The 13,174-nt window shown below is 45.3% G+C and overlaps 1 protein-coding gene across 5 annotated transcripts in view; it reads left to right on the forward strand.

The window, feature by feature from the left end:
* The first annotated feature begins 9,918 nt into the window (after nt 1–9,918).
* qkia (QKI, KH domain containing, RNA binding a) overlaps nt 9,919–13,174 on the forward strand; it is a 77,885-nt gene continuing 74,629 nt past the window's right edge. For all 5 annotated transcript variants that reach the window (XM_041953401.1, XM_041953405.1, XM_041953400.1 and 2 more), the window contains exon 1: nt 9,919–10,333. In XM_041953401.1, the coding sequence (XP_041809335.1) occupies nt 10,189–10,333 (145 nt within the window). In that variant the 5' untranslated portion in view covers nt 9,919–10,188. The remainder of the gene's footprint in view (nt 10,334–13,174) is intronic.

Below are 13,174 nucleotides of genomic sequence, written 5' to 3' on the forward strand. Positions count from 1 at the left end.
CCTCTAAATGAAACTCTTATCTTATTCTTTTCCAGCCCTCCCCTAATCTCGGCTTCATTCCATTTGGTCTTCTTTTGTTTCTGAACCAATCTCTTACCCCACAAAGACCCAACGCTCCTTCCTCTCTTCAACCCCCCTCTGCTCTCTAGCATATCCTATTAAAGCACTGTTAAATTCATAATAGCAAGTCATGTGGTGTTTTGTCAATCTGTATCTGTGCATTCATCACCTGCCAACAGCAATCAGCCTGACAGGACACATTATTATTTATTATTTTGATTAAAAGGTGCTCATGCAGCTTAAGGGGAGTTCACTGAGATTGCAGTGATGCAGGCCTGTCTTTCCTGCGTCAGCCCGTAAAGTCCATGTTGTACGTCTGCACTGTGTTTCGTCCTGCTCCACAGCTGCTTCTGTTCACAGCTGCAGTGCTGTTTTGTAGTGTATTGAACCACTGTACCCATTCTGTCACAAACCCAGCTGGAGACAGAGCCTGTCTAAACATGCAGGGAACGACGCACAGGAATGACGGCCGACAGCATTCCTCCAGACAAACACACGCTCATACACACACATGTTTGGTTAACATCCTTTGAACTCAAATACCTCGCAGTGATCTTAGTGTTTTGGGTGTGCATCTTGGCGTGCACACAGGCTTGTTTGTGACTGTTTTTTGTGCGTGACAACGTACATGATTTTGTGTATCCAGACCAGCAAGTAACCAACTCTGTGTTCTCACACTGTGCTGACTGAAAGGTCTCTACTGCATTAAAGTCACAGTGGAAACTTCATCCCAGACACAATGGAAGGTTTAGTAACCGTATTTTCCCCGCACACACAGAGACACACACTTTCGCATATACATATACAACCCTGGGACCCACAGGGGAAACATAGCGTAATTGATTTCTGACACTCACAAGGACACTTGCACCGTCTCTTATTGTAAGTCATGTCTCTGGCAAAAGCAACTTTACAGGCCTGCGGAGGAATCTATTCTCAACTAGCAGACAGGTTCATAATGCTCATATTTCAACCTCAGCACATCTTGAAAAGAATGTTACTGAATAGCTGTTCCACACTGCTGAACCCGGCCATGCTGCACTCTGCCTGCTGCTTGATCTGTGCAGTGAAAGACGAAAAGAGATGTAGCGCGGTCCCCGTTCAGCACAAAACTCATATTTCATCTTAATAAGTGCAGCTGCATTATAAAACAAATATAGCAACAGCGCGGGCACGTGAGCTTCTTTTAAAGGCGAGGTACAATTTCTCTGTTCGCACTTGATGAGCTGATCGAACTCTCAACAGCCTGCGGTTTTGTCGAACTGTATCAGTGATGCCCCGCTGTCCCGCTTCACCTGTCCAATTTTACTGAGCCACGGGCTAGCAAAGGAAGCCAGCAAAGGGAGCCGATATAGAGGACAACTAGAAAAAAAAAAAAGGACAAAGTGAAACATGGTGAACATTTTGTGCTTCAAATATTGTTTTTCAGAACAGGCTTCGCCATAAATATTGCTCACAGCTCTCCATCTGTTCATCAAAGCCTCTCGCTTCGAGCTAGCATACAATGTCATACGAGCCATAATATACAGAAATTGGCCACTGTTCACTTCTTCGCACTTAAAGGACCGGGCAATCTGATTGCTTTGGCTCAATTAGGTCACATCATAGGCGCCAACGAGCATTAAATGCTAAATGGTGTCCGTTTCGACCTCTTCGGGAATCCACTGAAGCTCATTAAGAAAGGTGACAGTCTGGAAAGGAACATCGGAGAATATGGTCTCCAATCAAGAGCTGCACACATATGCATGGGCCAAAGCACTCTCTCTCTCTCTCACACACACACACGCACAATAATAATGGCAAAACAATACCAAACAACAATACCAAGCTGTAATTGCTCATGCAAGTAATAGAGTGAACTGTGAAATGAACAGGAATGGAGGCAGCCAATGAGGTTATTTGGTCTATCAAAGGCATCAACGCTTGACTGGTCCAGATCTACAGGCTGGAAAGACCAAGCATGACATTGCTTGAGTTTCTGCCTTATCTCGTCTCGTGCACGGACATGAATAAAAAGCCTCAAAAACAAATGTAGCATAGAGGAGAAATTGTCGCGATCATCATATTCTAACCTCTTTCCCCTCAGTCATAATGAGCAATTGATCATTTGGTGACTGCAGGTGCACCAACATACACAAGGAAATAAATTGCTTCCCATTCAGAGTATTTCCTCCAGTCATAGAGCACAGGTTGTAACATCATGCTCTACTTCCCTGCAGCAGATAGTATCTGTCGCAGATAAAGCCACATTATTATTTTCAGTTGAGAGGATTTCCGAGTTTGGTTTTTTCTGTGGAATCCTTGTCTATTGTGAAAGATCTGCCTCATGGCATGTGGGGGCGATAGTATTGATCTGACATGTTGCTCAGCCATTTTGCAATATTGTGCTGTCCGTTTGCCTTTATTTGCCTTTGCTAAACATGCCTCAGCTCAGAATTCAAGGTAAAGAACTTGTTGATAGTGTTTCTGATGTGTTTCACTGCTTCTATGTGTGCGTATTCCAATTTATATTTAGTGTAACACTCACTGCCATCTGGATTTGAGCAAAACGCTTCATGTACCACATGGTTAACAAGCATTTTTTTTCCCCAGAGTGCATTCAGGGTGTTAAACCCCAGTGGTAACCAGTGAATGTGTAGCACACCTGCCTTTGTCCTTGCAAGGGTGAAACAGCATTCTCTAATCCAAGACCTGGCCTGACCCTCACTCTCCACTGCAACTGGACTCCGGGGGGTCAACCCTAGACGATGTGGGGCCTGTGGGCGCTCACTCAGCTCCCGGGGTTATTATTAGTTCAGCTAGCTCTGCCCCTTGCAGCAGTTGCCACTGCCCCGCAGCCAGCAATAACTCCCACTGAGGAACACATGCAAGCCATTTCACTGATGGAAACATGAAGCATTGCACTGACGTCGGACGATTTATACACAAAATGCATAGAGCCTCACAGATCAGCACAGTCGACCACGCAGACAAGTGTTTACATGCGTGTCTGGCTCGCTCCCCACCAACTGCTCCAGCGTTCAGGTTGAGCCATTATCACGGAATGAACAGTGACTTCCTGAAAGCTGGCTCCACGGAGCTCAAGTTTGTCCTTGTGCATCTCCGTCTCACCACATCACAGCGGTGGCAGGCCAACAAAGGCTTTTGTATTGCAGTGAGCTGTGCAACAAAAGCTACACAAACACGCCGATAGCGTTCTGTTGACGGAGGGGGAAAAGGAGATTGAGAAAAGTAGAGAAACGGCTAAGACTGAGGAAGGAGGAAAAAGACAATTATGGAAGAGGAAAGGCAGCGTGAAAATGTTTGTGGTGTGTGTGTGTGTGTGTTTGAGAGAGAGCTAGTGTTGGATAAAGACGAAGACGGCGAGATGTGTTGCGCCCGAGCTCCGAGACAGACCGCCGGTCCAAGATGAATCCAGCCGCGAGAAGAAATGAAGGGAAGGAGAGGCTGTGTGGGCCGCCTGGAGATGGATGGATGGAGGGAAGTGGAATGTTGTGTCACCTGGTAGAGAGAGCTGTCTAGATCTGGCCAGACCCGAGATTTAGGACCAGTCAGCTGCAGAGAGAGGAATAAGAGACCAAAGACGGGGAGGAGGAGTAGGTGGAGAGGGGGCCAGAGACTCCACCACGTGGTTATCTGTTTTTCTCTCACAAGCGAAAAACAGAAGAGAATTGAGGCGACAACTGGCACTTAACGACATTGCCACGCTCCCTTATCTGAACAAACAAGATGAACGTGAATGCCCTGAATTGTGTGTTGAAAATCAACAAATAATTCTCACTCACTCACTTAATATGATCAAAGTTGGGTTGCGTGTCGCGTGTTGCAACCCTGTGCGCAGTTGGAGGATTTATTAAGCATTCAGGAAGTCTTCGTCCATCTTCCTGTTTATCACTTCCTTCCCTCTTTTCCTCTTGTCCCTCCTTCTGCTGAGCTGTCTCTTTTATTCCAATGTTATAGTCTCAAAAGGCAGATTGTTAGGACCAGCAATGAGGGGATTGTGCTGTGCAACAGAAATAAATGCCCCCCTGGGAATGATTCGTCTTGTTCACGTCCGCCTGGTGGACTCCACGCTCATCCGTGGAGCCACTGAGCATGTGCGATACAGGGCAGCACAATGGAGATTTATCTATCTGCCTCTCCATATGCCAGGTGTCTCACATGCTTAATTCGAGAGTGGAGGAATAATGTAAACACTTTGAAAGAGGAGATCATATTCTGTTTTCCTTGTGCTGTCCTCCGTAAAAACTCCCCTTCAATATTAATTAAGTCTGCTTAAATCTCACATCCTGATTTGCTGCTTGGGTTTGTGAGCGATTCTCTTATCTGTGATTCTCCGTGTGTGTGTTTGGATCCTCGAGTAGACCACGCCACAGGATCAATCCTTCTCTGGACAGATGCGATCGATGAGGATTCTCTCCGTCACTCTCCTTCTCCCACTTCCTCTGTTCCTCGTCCTCCTCTTCCTCTCCGACAGGTCTTATCACTCACAAACACTCATTTCTTTCCCTGCTACGGGCTGGCAGGCGTGCACAAACAGGCGAACGAGCAAGTAAACAAATGCGGGCGCCCACAGTAGGAGCAGGAATGGATCCACACTGTTAACAATTGGCGGGGACAGATGTAGCATCGGCAGGACTTCTTTAAGCCGTATTGACACCAGTGTGTTCTCCACAAGGGGAGGAAGGAGGAGTGGGTGAAGCTTGTTTATCCTCAGCCTGTTTAAGTACTGTAAAATGCTAACGTGTGATTTTGTGTGTCACTTCCTCCTGTTGATCGGTGATTAGCAGGTTCGAGGTTGGAGTTTGGAGGTGACGTTTTCCCATCAGAGCTTTCTATCACAAGCGGCTCCAGCTGTCCCAGCCCACCCCCGTGATCCCCCTCTCTCCCCTTGTCTGGGCGACAACAGGCAGGCCAACAGGCATTTCCATCACCAGATTGCCAAACCACTGGAGCAGCTAGACTACAACACCCAAGGTGACCTTTAACAAAGTACAGGATGGTGAATAGCTGTGGCGGCAGGAGTAGACTGGGTTATTGGAAATGCAGCTTCACGCTGAATTGTGATGACTGTGGTTTTACAAATTCCACATTGTAGCACTCCAGCTGACACTTCTTCCTTAAAGTAAAGTAGTATGTGAATGTACACACTCTGTCATGCGTAGTCTAATTTCTGAAGGATTGAAATTCAACAAGAATAGCCTAAAAAGAAAGAATTAAAAAAGCCAGTCAAAGGCTGCGTCCACGCTAATACCGTTAAATTTTAACATGAAAAGGCCTGAAATGCCTGAAAACCCATATCACATGACCATTCACACACACTCAGCATGCACATGCCTGTGCTGTCTCCTGCGCAGGTAGGCAGTAGATAAAATGCAGAGTTTAAGTGCACAACAGCTGCTGGCATCGGCAAGAAAGTCAGCGATGATTGTAATTCATTATCCATGTTGAAGTTTTGTCAGTGTTTCCTACCTGTCTTATGTGTTTTAAATGTATTAGTGTTGACGTAGCCACGGTTGCATTCTCCTCACTTTGGTACGCTGCACGTCCTTTGTGGTCCACTTCGCATCCACATCACCGCATTCACATCTCCAATTAATTCTGCAACCACAAATAAGCCAAAAACCTATGGTAGGAACACTGGCGTGGCTCAAGTTAGGTCCAGACCATGCAAGCTAAATTTGAAAAAGCTTCTTTTTGTATCCGTTATGGCCGTCCGTAACCCTGTAATCCAGTCAGCAGGCAGGCGTCAAATATAACATGATGGCTAGAGGTCTATCTACCCCCGACACCAGACTGGCCCCTCACTCACAGCTGCACTGGAACCCAGAGCAACGTGGTTGTTTTTGATCCTGCAGAACCAGTTACTCACACCAGGACTGAGATTAAAATCCACATTTAGTCAGCTAAATCTGAATCAGGCAGTTCTCCATCTGCACTAAAACTCCTAAGCCTCAGTTCTATCGCTTCCTGCTCTCCTTGATCACCTATAATGCGTTTCAGTGAAGCCAATCTCACAATTGACTTCTTCTCATTTCCATAGTCTTCTGCTGTGTGTTGTCAGACAACTGAACGAGCATAAAAGTGATTTGATCTCGGCTCATAAATGCTACGTGTTAGCCACAGTGAACGGTAATTCCTTTGCTGCTGCACTGGGACTTTGTGTAATTGCTGAATTTTATGATCACAAAGTCGTGAGAATAAACATTGATACAGTTAAATGGTAGCAACTGTAATGTGTGATTGTTATATTGACATTTAAAATGAGTGCTCGCAAAGAGATATTGAGGCTCTTAAACTTACTGAATTTTACAGATTTAATCTACAGCACCACTTAAGGAAAATAATGGTGGGACGTGGTTGATTTCATGTCATCCCGACATGTCCTATCATCACATTTATTTACGCATCCTTCCTCTTAATCCTTATTGTCTGCAGTTCTTATTTCGGGTGATTTCAAGACAAATAATGTTCACCCACCGACAATAACAAATGCACACACAGTATTCTATGCGAGCACACTCAAACACGTATGAGTGCAACAGTGCATGAACACACGAGCACGAACGGGGCATTTGTCATGTCATGCTTATGATACGAGTTCAAATGAATAATAGGTGCATTATGTATTTCTCTGTATGTGCTGTGGTTGCTAGAAGGACATTTATTTCTGTTGCGCTGTGCTCACACCTTCCTCAAAATGTAAATGACCCAGATTCTGCCAGCACTTTTTCCCCACAGTCCCCAAACGAGTAAGTCAAAAGAAAAAAGGAGAGATGTTGTTTTGTATGTATGTATGCGTGTTATCAGAGCCTGTGGGCCTCTTTTTGCCTCCTCCAGAGCTACAATCCTTATCTCAGACAGCCTTGCCTCGACAGAGTCACCGTCTCCCACTCACTTTCCTGCGGCTGTGGCCCCCGAGGCAGGCTACAACCAGCTACAGGGCCCCATAGCGAGGGCCCCATTGTCTCCATCAGCATACTTTCAGCTGAAAACCCAGGGCGCTCTCCAAGCTCATTGTGAGTGAGCTAACAGCCTCTCTTCAAAAGGAGCTAAACGCATGTTCATTAATTATCTGGATCCTTGTTAATTGGATTAATTGTTGAATAGAAACCGTGTTATTAAAAATGACGAAAACACAAGGGCAGGGGGAGCAAAAGTGGGGATTAATATCGTTACTGTTTACTCCCGGCTGTCAGAAGACACAAGCATGCACCGGCTCACGCACAGATTTGGGCATGTTCTGCCTGTCTCTCTCTCCTCCTCTAAATCTGTGTTTCTATTTCACACACAAATCAACACACACAGAAGCCGTATGTGACCCAAGTCAAAAGAATGAGTGCTAGGCAAGGTGCAAATTACCATGCGCACCGTTGAGATAAGAACTAAACCCATTTTCAAAGCTCAGAATAAATGCCAGATTCTTTTTGATGCAGATGTCTGTGACTTTTTCCATCTCTTATATTCAAAGATTAGGGGAGGAAATAAAAGGGAAACATAAAGTCAAAACCATGAACAATTTAGCTATCTCCAAGTCACATGAAAAATGGGGTTTCTCATTCCTTTTGCCTATCTACACGTTCTTATCCGCCAAAATCGCTTATCAGTGTTTGACTTCAAGGCATGGTTTTATCATTGTGGTTTTAAGATAGCGCGCTGATATTGCAGACCATTTGGATGACAGGACCAAAATTGCATGTCCTGTGTAATTGGTGGAGGTGCAAATGACAAGCCATTATGCAAAAAACTTGCTATCTGTGTTTTCCTTCGGTCATCGGCTTAAATTGTCATGATCGGAGGGTAAATATCAGACAGTCCAAAAGACAATGACTATGCTAGTGGGACACTTAAGGTATTAGGCTGTTCAATCCAATCAATGGATATAATTTTCTTTTTGATGTACAGCTCTGAAAAAATGTCTTCTTTAATCTTTAATGAGTGATCAAGTCTTAAATATTTTAAACAAGTAAATCCATTCCAATATAGATGAGGGCAATATTGTGTTCTTGCCTCAATACCAGTGTTTCTGCAGCCTATCCCAGCTCCTGTGATGAATATAATCAGGTTTATCAGACCTGCAGAAGCCTGCGTAAAATCCTTCAAGATTAACAGCTTCATTTTTGAAGATTTGTTTGTCTCATCTGCACCAGGCTCGGTTTGTTTTAGACTCAGACTGAAGCTCAACAATAATTATAGGAATAACATGCTGTAGCGTACTGTGTAGATGCTGGCTGAGGGGCAGAGAGGCAGGATCCTGTAGATGTGTTGCACTGGTTGTTAAGGCAACTGTGTCTGTCTTGCCGCTTTGATGTGGAGGCTCCTGTCGCCTGCTGCTCTCCCAGACGCGGTTATCTGGGGCTGTAGGACTGATTGCGAATATTTTTGTGGGTATATGTGTGTTTTTTGTTAGCATGTGTGTAAGCAGGTTTACAGTGACATATGTCTCAAGAGTTAATGAGACAGAGACAGTCTAAGTGAACGTGTCCAAAGACATCATCAGACCTAGTTAGTTTTGTTTGATCAATTTATTGGACATGCTACACAACTACACGCTACGAGTTTGGACTTAATTCACTTTTCTCTAAACCAACACAGTGCGGACAAGCTGCAGCCAGAAGGTCATAGTGCAGCTGTTTGAGCATTCATGCACCCAGCGTGGGGACTACTTTTACAAAGACATGAGTGGGTGAGCAGTAAGCAGACAAATTGAATGAGGCCAAGGTCGGGGCTCAGATTTAGCCGGGCCCCTCTCAGCCAACAGCTGTTAAAATCAAACCGGACCAGTTGTGGTTTATTTTCACGCTAGCGGGATGTGAGAAACCAGAGGTAGCTGGTTTGTGTGTGTTCCATTGATCAGGGATGTTAATCTTCAGAGGATATGTAGAAAGGTCCTCCCAAGGACAGGACAATGAAAAGGCTCTATTGATTACTGGACTGTTGATCAATCGGTCCCAAGACGGATAACAAGATGTACAAGTCTTGAGTAACAAAAGGAGTCTTGTAGGATATGGACTGCGCAGGTTAATATTTTTTTCATATTTAAACCCTCCAAGGTGAAGCACATGAAATCAGCGTGATGCAGCCTTGGTGAGCATTGGCCTACTACCTCACACTCAAAGTCTGTGCATGGAGTGGGAGACTGAACACATTCATGCCTTGCATGACTATTCAAACCAGATTGCTAGTCCATATCAGATTAGTAGACCCATCCACGTTATTGCTAAACCATATAATTACACCAGTCACTGTACAATGTATGTGACAAATGCAGCTGTCGTGCTCGCAGGAATGTTGTTTTTCACACAGGATCAGCAACATGAAGGGCTGTGCTGATCATCTTGTGGAACACAGAGGCGTTCATTTTCGTCACATTTTCTAAATAGGCTTACTTGCATGATCTGTAACCCTTCTACACCATTCTTAACCCCTTAAGTTGGATATGTTGCACTTTTTTTTTACAATCTAGAGGGGAAAAGAAAGAAAAGAAACGGGCTGGAACTGGAAGTGTAACAAAAAGAGGACTCCAAACTGAGAATTTTAAAATAAAAATACATCTGAAAATGTTTAACTACAATAATGTTGCTATTAGTGGGCAAGAGAGAACGAAGTAAATGTGTGCCGGTCTGTGTTGACAACACTTTAGGGGCAGGATTTGCATTCCTGCGCACTCCACACCATTGGCCCGAATTTCTGCCCGTCATTCCATCAACCACTCCACCCTCCCCTCTTGTCTCGGGTGTGAGCGCGCATTGGTTCTCCCATTAGTCCCCTGAAAGCTCCGCTGGCCAATAGTCGTTGAGGAGGACGGAACCTTTCCGGTGGAACAGTCTCTCGCGCCTACAGTGGTGGAATCGAACGTCCCCGAGCGCACACGGCGTAGAGGAGAGTACGGCGCACGAGTCTCTGGAAGGAAGATAACGGTTTCTTTTTTTGCCCCCTCTCCACTCAAACAGCAAGAGCAAACCAAACCTGAATTTTAGGGGGGTTTATAGAGTCTTCTCGTCACAAGGAGGAGGGAAGCGAGGGATTGGAGCCGCAAGTTTTTTTTTCTTTTTCGTTTTTTTTCTCTTTTCCCTAAAAGAGGATTCTGTGTTTCGCGGTGGTTTGTTCTCCGCTCTCGCCGCAAAGATGATGGTCGGAGAGGTCGAAGTGAAGGAGCGACCGAGGCCGAGTCCCGACTATTTGATGCAATTGTTAAACGAGAAGAAGCTCATGACCAGTTTGCCAAATCTCTGCGGCATCTTCACACACCTGGAAAGGCTTCTCGATGAAGGTAAGTGGCAGTCTGGAGCAACGGGGGAGACGCCGGGGAGGGGGGGTGAGCGTGACCACGGCGCAGTCCGGTCTCGACACGGCTTCGCTCGGCGCCCCTGCTGCATTACGTTCTAGCATCGTATACACCGATATTGCTTACCGTGGCAGGCATACTAACACTCGCAACTTCACCCGAGCAATACCCCACACCATACACAAGAAATCCAGTACATCCTGAGCGAGTTTGTTAAACCCGAGAGCTCAGCGAGCTGTGGATTTGAGAGTTGCGTTGCTAACGTTAGGCTCCCACGGAGTTTGTTGCTGCACTCCTGACTTTGTGGTGACAGGACGAAAACTTTCTCTCACTCACTTAGCAATCCAGAGCTGTGTATCACTGCCAGCCTGTTAACACGAAGCGTTCACGGAGAAGTTTTGAAGCACACTTCAGGTCGATCAAACGCGAATCTCGGGTAATTTAGACGGGGCCTGATTCCACATGTTCCACAGCAATTTAGCTCGGGTTAGCCACATTTTAAGCTAGCGAGCCTGGGTGTCTGCGTTCCGTTGAACTCTTCAGAAATCAAAGCGATGGCGTTAACTTAGCCACGTCTTGAAATGGAGGCTTAACCGGTCAGCCCGGCGTTTCGGGCAAATTTGAAAAAGTGTTCTCAAAAGTTGACTTTCGCTTTTCTCATTTGTGCTTCGAGGGGTTGTGTTAGTTGTTGACCAGCGGCCGAGCTTAACAGCACGGCGGAATGTGTCTGCTTGTTGCCCAAACAATGGCCAGCGAGTTTCTGTTGGGAGGGGGAGCGCAAGATTATTTCAGCCGTCCAACTTTTTTTTTATTAAAAGAGACACCGTTTTTTTGTTTGTCTCCCTTCACTCAGCTACTACGATATTTGTCCTCAAGCGGGGACTTCTCTCGATTATATTTCCTTCCTTCGCTGCCGCCGCCGCCGCTGCAGTCGTCGTGTTTTTTTGCCAGTCAAGCGTGCTCTGCCAAAATCGCGTCGCCTTTTGTCGGCGGCGCCGTCCAGACGGGGCTCGTCCGTCTGCGTGTATTTTCACGGCTTTGTCGCGGGTGTCGGCGCGAGCAGCGGCGCACATAAACGAGGCACATTCGCCGTTTATGTTGATGGTATCAATAACATAAGCTGGTCTGAGCGGAAGGCTGGACCTATGGTTTATGTAACTGAGCTGGGGACACTAGAGAGCGCCACAGCCCCCTGGCAGCCTGTCCCCATGCTGCGTGTGGCATCGTGGTGGACACCATGACACTTAGATGAATTAAGAAGAGCGACAGGCGTTCAGACCGACTCACAAACGGCCGAGTCCCTCATAGACAACACGGGACGTGAAGGGCAGTTCATACCTCATAGTGTCGGTTGAATGTCTGCATGAGTCGGCTCTGTGTCGTGTAGTTGCTAAACCGGTCTGCAAAGATTTTCTTGCTTGCTTGATGGGTGATAAACAAGACGGTTCAGACACAAAGTGGACTGAGTGCTGCCTATCCCACTTGAAAATCACCACCACTCTAAAAAAAAAAACGTGTATAACATGAAATAAAAGTTAAGTAAGGTCCCATTAATGTGCAGATTGAATGCATCAGACATGTGTGAATGTCTGTAGCATTATGAGAATTATTTTCATTTTGGAGAAATTGGCACTTAAGTTTCAGGTTGAGTCCTGCAGACAATCAGTTAAGCAGTTAATCAGCAAATCATGACACCACCATGTTGTAAGAAACACATTCTCCAGCATGTGTTGATAGCATTTCCCCCTCATGTCTGCAACCAGATTTTGCCTCTAAAAGCGCCAATTATTTGCTTTTAACAACATTATTTGCTTTAAATGATTACCCTCCACACCCCATAAACGCTTCACAAAAGAGGCATTACGGAGGATTTTTATTTTATTATTCCAGAAGAGTCAATTGGTTTTTTGGACTCATTTGGGAATGATGAGTGTGTTGATGTTTTCATTTGAGGGGTGAGTCAGGAGGCAGACCTGTTTTCTTTTTCGTCCATGCTCCCGTTTGCCATTTCCCAGCCCACATAGTTGCAGACCCTAACAATCGTCTGAAAAGTAAAGAAAGGGGATCGTGCACACAGTCTGTGAACCGTACGCCAGCAACTCAGCCGTGCTGCTGCTGGCACACAGTGTGAGCTAATCAGCTGCAAGCGAGGAACAGTTTTTAGCTTCTGTGTGGTCAACAGTGAGTTTTTTATCTTTAAATCTAATATATAATGCATCTTCTACTTATTGGCTTTTTTTTTTTAGCTAACTAAGATAAACTATTTTTGCAGACTAGAATAACCAAAAGTGCTACACTGATGGAGGTTTTATTTTGTTTAATTTTTTTTTTTTAAATGGACTATAAACCCAGAAAAATCACTAAAATGAGTTCTGGTCCTCTGGTGTTCAGAAGGAATTTTTCCTACATAGATGACGTTGAACTACTTTTAGTTTTCTGGGGTTGAATTGTCCCCTGTTGTGTACTTGACCTATAGTCACTTTTCTTTCTGTTTTGTGTTTGGACTCAGGGGGGAGCGGGAAGTGTGGTGACGGGCAAGAGATATCACCTTGTGGAGATGTTGTGTGCTGAATGTGGTATAAGCAGCAAGTGCTTGTAAGGACATTCAAAGACACGTATAGGCAAATACTATAAGTCCTCATTTTGACCTGTGGGGATTTATGTGTACAGATTTATGTTTTGCTTCATTCAGCTGATGTCAGAAGTAAAACGGTGGATCTGATTCGCTCATCATTCTGTCTTTTAAAAAAGCCTCTCCCACATGTCGTTTGACATCTTGCACCATATGATTTTGTGGCTTTGGAGGAACTGATTTGTTCGTGTTTC

The sequence above is a fragment of the Chelmon rostratus genome, chromosome 15 (genome assembly GCF_017976325.1).
Source record: "Chelmon rostratus isolate fCheRos1 chromosome 15, fCheRos1.pri, whole genome shotgun sequence".
Lineage (NCBI taxonomy): Eukaryota > Metazoa > Chordata > Actinopteri > Chaetodontiformes > Chaetodontidae > Chelmon > Chelmon rostratus.